The sequence below is a fragment of the Diabrotica undecimpunctata genome, chromosome 9 (genome assembly GCF_040954645.1).
Source record: "Diabrotica undecimpunctata isolate CICGRU chromosome 9, icDiaUnde3, whole genome shotgun sequence".
NCBI lineage: Eukaryota > Metazoa > Arthropoda > Insecta > Coleoptera > Chrysomelidae > Diabrotica > Diabrotica undecimpunctata.
In genome coordinates, this window is record NC_092811.1 from 67,642,467 (window position 1) to 67,648,168 (window position 5,702).

The 5,702-nt window shown below is 31.7% G+C and overlaps 1 protein-coding gene across 1 annotated transcript; it reads left to right on the forward strand.

Annotated features, from left to right (window-relative positions):
- Positions 1-2,517: 2,517 nt before the first annotated feature.
- Positions 2,518-3,052, forward strand: LOC140451041 (uncharacterized). The gene is made up of 2 exons (XM_072544759.1): positions 2,518-2,653; positions 2,784-3,052. The coding sequence occupies exons 1-2, from the start codon at positions 2,518-2,520 to the stop codon at positions 3,050-3,052; spliced, it is 405 nt and encodes a 134-aa protein (XP_072400860.1).
- The last annotated feature ends 2,650 nt before the right edge of the window (positions 3,053-5,702 follow it).

The following is a 5,702-nucleotide window of genomic DNA, read 5'->3' on the forward strand; positions in this document are numbered from 1 at the left end:
TACTATTTTAGTTGTTAATAAGCAACAAAATTGGCTTATTCTGCACACTATAATAGATATGCTCAGGTAGACCCCATCCTCGGGGTAGACCGCATAAATTTTAAATTTTCAGAAATGTTAATAAGGAATTGGGCAGTCCCAAAAATAAGCTTCATGAAGTTGAAAAAAAGAAAAGGTTACTTGAACAGCAAAATCAAGCAATACAAAATATTTTTAGTAACAAGCAAATTACTAAACTAATGAAGCCAAAAAAAAAAGAATGACTTGGTCTATAGAAGAGGTATCAAAGGGGATCGTAAATCATTCAGCTGGGCCAAGAGCGTACACACTGTTATTGAAGAAAGGATATCCCTTTCCGGCAGTATCAACTTTAAAAAGCTGGATTAAAAAAATTGACTTGAATCCAGGAATTTAAAAAATTGTCTTTAACGTTATAAAAAAATTGATATGCCATGTTTGGAAAAAAATTCAATTCTTTCGTTTGACGAAATGAAATTGAGAAAAGGTTTTTCCTATGATAGACGTAATGATGAAACATTGAAACCCTTCAGTTATGTACAGGTAGCGATAATACGTGGTTTATCTGGAAAGTGGAAACAACCAATTTTTTATTATTATGATTGCCGCATGACTAAAGAAAATTTTTTGAGTTTATTCAATTCACCGAATCATGCGGATTTCCAATTGTTGGTATAATTAGTGATCTGGGACGAGAAAATAAACACTGGCATACAGAACTAAATGCCTCTTTAGAAAAAAACATGGTTTGAAAACTCTTCGAACGGGCAAAAAGTATGTATTTACTGATATACCTCATTTATTACAATTAATCCGAAACACTTTTGTGGACTTTAGATTTAATATTAATGGAAAAGAGATCACAAAATATATCGTTGAAGAAGTTTTTAAACGAACAAAGAGTTTTGATTTGTCGATAAAATACAAAATGACGAAAAGTTTGATGAATGTTCAGGGAATTCAACGACAAAAGGTGAAATATGCAGCAAAACTATTTTCACACATCATTTCTAAAGCCATTTCAAGATGTGGAAGTCTCGGTTATATCGACAATATAAATTGGATAGAATGTTCACAATTTTTTAAATTGGTAAGTGCTTCAATATTTTGTATTAAAATTTTAACATTTTAATAATGCACTTATTTTAGGTTAATGATTGGTTTGATTTGTTTAATCAGAAGGTACCAGCACAAGACAGTGGGCCCAGAATGCATGCTTTTGGGTTGGCATTAGATGAACATACTGCCATTTTAGATAGAATGAATGACGTAATGTCGAAGTGTAGAGTTAGAAAAAGGAAATCACTTATGCCGTTCCAAAATGGTTAACGAATATATTAAAATTAACTAGTTTGAATAAAATACTTATTTTAGGTATTATCATGTAAAATAATGCATTGAAAATGCTTTTTACATACATACAACAACGATTTGGATTTAAATATATTTTGACGTAGGTATAGGTTGAATCAAGATATTTTGGAAAACTTTTTTAGTAAGTTTTGAGTAATACGTGCCAAAAGTGGACTTTATGATGTTCCAGATGCGTTAGAATTTAAATATAGTTTAAAAAACTACGTTATAGGGAGAAATGAAGGGAATTTTTTAACGGCCGGAAACACCGAAGAAGATGCAACTCCTAATTTTCGAACAGCTGATATCAACCTAAGCGATTGATGTTTTAAAAAATTGAAAAAAACAGAAGTCCAAAATCATGATTTAGACGAAAAACTAACAAACTAAGGTCCAGTTGCACCAACAAATAAACGATTGATTTTTTGATTTGGATTGCCCGTTTATTTTAGAATATGTTGCACCAACCATTACTCGATTGGAACCGACTGTTTATGATCTGTCAAAAGTAACCAACCGATTTTCTACGGTTATTTAAAAAATCGACTGTTTTTACCCTCACTTTTACACTTTTTATATTATTAAAGTGTTTTTAGCAAAGATTTTATTTAAAGTATTATAGATTATAATTAAAAAAAAATGGATTTATCATCATCGTCGTCGTCGAGTTCATCTTCTGACGATTTGGAAGATATAATGCATATGTTACCAAATATAAGATATGTAAGAGATCGCAATGATTTGTATAATAAATATAATGCAGTTGAATTTAAAGCAAGGTATACATGTATCATTATTTATCTAAATGACTAGAAATGCATTTTAATTATTTTTAGATATCGAGTAAGCAAGAAAACAGTGTTGGTCCTTTTAGAACGTTTTCATGAACATTTAAGTTATAGGACAGAAAGGAATAATCCGGTGTTACCATTAAATCCAATTTTAATAACCCTAAGGTATTATGCAACTGGTTGCTTTCAACAAGTTCTTGGTGATCTTGTAGAGGTAAATTTTTTATTAACTCCACTTAGTCAAACTACGTCTGAAGCTGAAGAACGTTATTAAAATGCCCAAATAAAAACCAGAAATGTTATAGAAAGGTTGAATGGTGTTTTAAAAAGAAGATTTCCAGTTTTAGCTACAGGAATGCAAATAGCACTTAATAACGTAGGAAGAGTCACTGTTGCAACATATGTTTTACATAATATTGCTATTGCAGAAGGAGATGAATGGGAGGAAGAACCTTTTGCAGAAAACATTGAAGATGAAATTCCTGTAAGAGGTAATGCAGAAAATGTTGTTAGAAGACATTTAATACAACATTTTTAATTAAAAACAATCTTGTAAGTTGGTAACAACACTGATTTGAATAAATTTTGTAAAATATATTTATTAAATATTTAAAAAATTAGAATGGGAAACATATGGAATAAGAATAAGAGAGCTCTTGAACCAGTTGACATATGCAGACAATATAGTCCTGATAACAGATAAGAAGGAAGAGTTACAGAAGATGATTGAGGAACTAGATAGAAATGCGACGGAGGTAGGTCTAGAGATGAACTATAGTAAAACCAAACGGAAAAAATTAGAGCAGGTGGCAGAATACATATACTTAGGACACATAATAAAGCTGAACAGGGACAATCAAACAGAAGAAATAAAAGAAGAACTAGATTAGCATGAGCATCATTTGGTAAGCTATCATATATTCTAAAAAATAAAAAGTACCCTCAATATATGAGAATGAAAATATTCAACAAATGCATATTACTAGTTATCACATATGGCTCACAAACATGGACTTTCACAAAGGAGAACATCGGCAAGATATCCAAAACACAAAGAGCAATGGAAAGACAGATACTGGATATCGGTCTTAAAGACAGGAAAAGGTGAATGATGTATCAAGACAGGTTGTAAAACTTAAATGGAACTTCACCGGCCACACTCTGCAGCAAAAAGATGAAAGATAGAATAAGCGAATTCTACACTGGCGACCATGGGAACAGGAAAGTAAAAGAGGAAGACTACAGATGAGATGGACGGACGAATTTAACCCTTATCTTGACAATGTAACAAATTTGCAACATTTTCTTTTAGGTCCTAGGTGACTTGAGACGCATTTTGTTAGTCACATTTTGTACTAATAATATAAAACTGTCCTTAGATGGCAATAGTTGGCTTATATTTTTGTTATTACCGATTTCTGATAACTTCTAAATAAGGCCATCTGTCAATATTTGCATTTTTGAGAAGATTCTCTGTTCTGACTGTTTTTACAACCTTAAATTGACATTGTGCTTAAACCTCACGAAATAAGAAATAAATGAGGTATTAAACGGTTAAATTTATTTATTAAACAAAAATTGTAGTAAAAATTAAAACATAACTATAAAATTAAACATTAAATTCTTTCCCAAAACGAAGCTTATACTCTTCCAACTTAGTTGCCAATTCAACTTGTTTAATCTTCTTTTCTAATTTTACAACTTTAAGAGCTTCTTTCTTTATTTCTTCGTCCAGCTCAAATGTTGTGTCATTTTTCAATTTTTGGTCTTTTATTTCTTTTTCGGTTTTAATTATATCTTCTTTATTTTTATTTTGATCCTTTATGTAGTCTTCCTTTTGTTTTATTTTATTTTTTTTATTACTATTAGAGATGAAATGTTATCATATAGATCAGAAAGTTTTCGCTTGCTTGCTAAAATAATAAAATGAATGTATTCTAAATATAAAAATAATCCTCATGTCAAATGAAATTACCTGACTTTTTTTCTTTTTGAGTTATCATTTTACTGGGACCTGGGGTATCTTATACTAGAACTGGATCATCAGCAGTTCGCAACTTGCTGACACTGTGGACCATTTCAGAACAGTTCTGATGTTCTGCTGAGTCTCTGCTCATAAATTTCTGTGTCGTCTATAATAAATTTGTATCAATTTTTGTTTCAATCTGAATATACAGAAATGTATTCTCACAAGAAATTTATAACTACAAATCATACTTAATTACCTAAATGTTCTATTTCTATCTCTTCAATAGGAACTACATCGTGATTAATGTTATTTATTTATTCTAAAAAAAAAAATTGTTATGAGTATGTTGTAATGTAAACAAATTTTTACCACCTGCCTTCATAAAACGAAGTACTGGAATCATACACATTTGGAAGGGGTTGAAATTGTTCTTTGAGTGTTCCCAGCAAATTTTTCCTCACCAGGTAATAATATTTTTGAAGAGCTCCTAAATATCCAAAATTTCACTGATGAAAACAATGAAAATGGTGGAAACAATGGAGAACATGAGTATCAAACGGTCGAATTAGAAATACCCCCACCAAGCATGGAAGAAATTACGCATGCCATAAAAACGCTTAAAAACGATAAATCCCCTGGTCTGGACAATATTGATGCCGAGCTAATTAAAACAGGCGGTCATGAACTCATAAGTAAAATCCATCAGTTAATAGAAATGGCCTGATAACAAGAAATAATGCCGAAAGAATGGTGTGGTAGTATTATTGTACCAATACACAAGAAAGGAAAAAAGGAATCATGCATGAATTACAGAGGAATCTCACTAATCAACACTACATATAAAATATTGGCTTCGATATTATTAAAAAGATTAGTACTATACGCCGAAGAAATAGTTGGTGACTACCAGTGTGGTTTCAGGCCTGGCAGATCGACTATTGATCGAATATTTACAATAAGACAAATGCTTGAAAATTATTGGGAATATAATCACGACGTGAATCAGATTTTTATAGACTTCAAACAGGCTTATGATTCAATTAATCGTGCAACATTATGGAAGGCAATGATCGAGCTCGGCGTACCCAAGAAACTAGCTGCGATAACACAAATGTGTGTAAGTAAGTCTTTTGCACAAGTTGGAATAGGGGGAAAATATCAAATGCTTTCTGCGTAAATTCTGGGCTGAGACAGGGAGATCCGTTGTCCCCGTTGTTGTTTAACCTGGCCTTAGAATATGTCATGCGAAAAATATATCCAAAAATCAAACCAGACATAACTGCTCGAGGAGCAAAAATCATACTGGCCTTTCCCGATGACGTAGACGCAGTAGCACAATCAACATTATAAATTAAGGATATTTTCTCGAGCTTTGAAGAAGCTGCATTAAACATCGGTCTAAAAATAAATGAAGACAAAACAAAATACATGGTCGTCTCAAAACAAGAACGACGGCGAATAAGGCAAATCATTACTATAAATGATCACAACTTCGAAGTGGTTAAAGATTTTAAATATCTAGGAGCAACAATCACAAATGACAACAAATTAGAGCGAGAAGTTGAAACGAG

Bases quoted from the DNA above. Each gene is read 5' to 3' on its own strand.
- LOC140451041 (XM_072544759.1), top strand. From the start codon at position 2,518: ATGCAAATAGCACTTAATAACGTAGGAAGAGTCACTGTTGCAACATAT. The intron at 2,654-2,783 runs GTAATGCAGAAA...TTAAAAAATTAG, and splicing joins AGATGAAATTCCTGTAAGAG to AATGGGAAACATATGGAATA.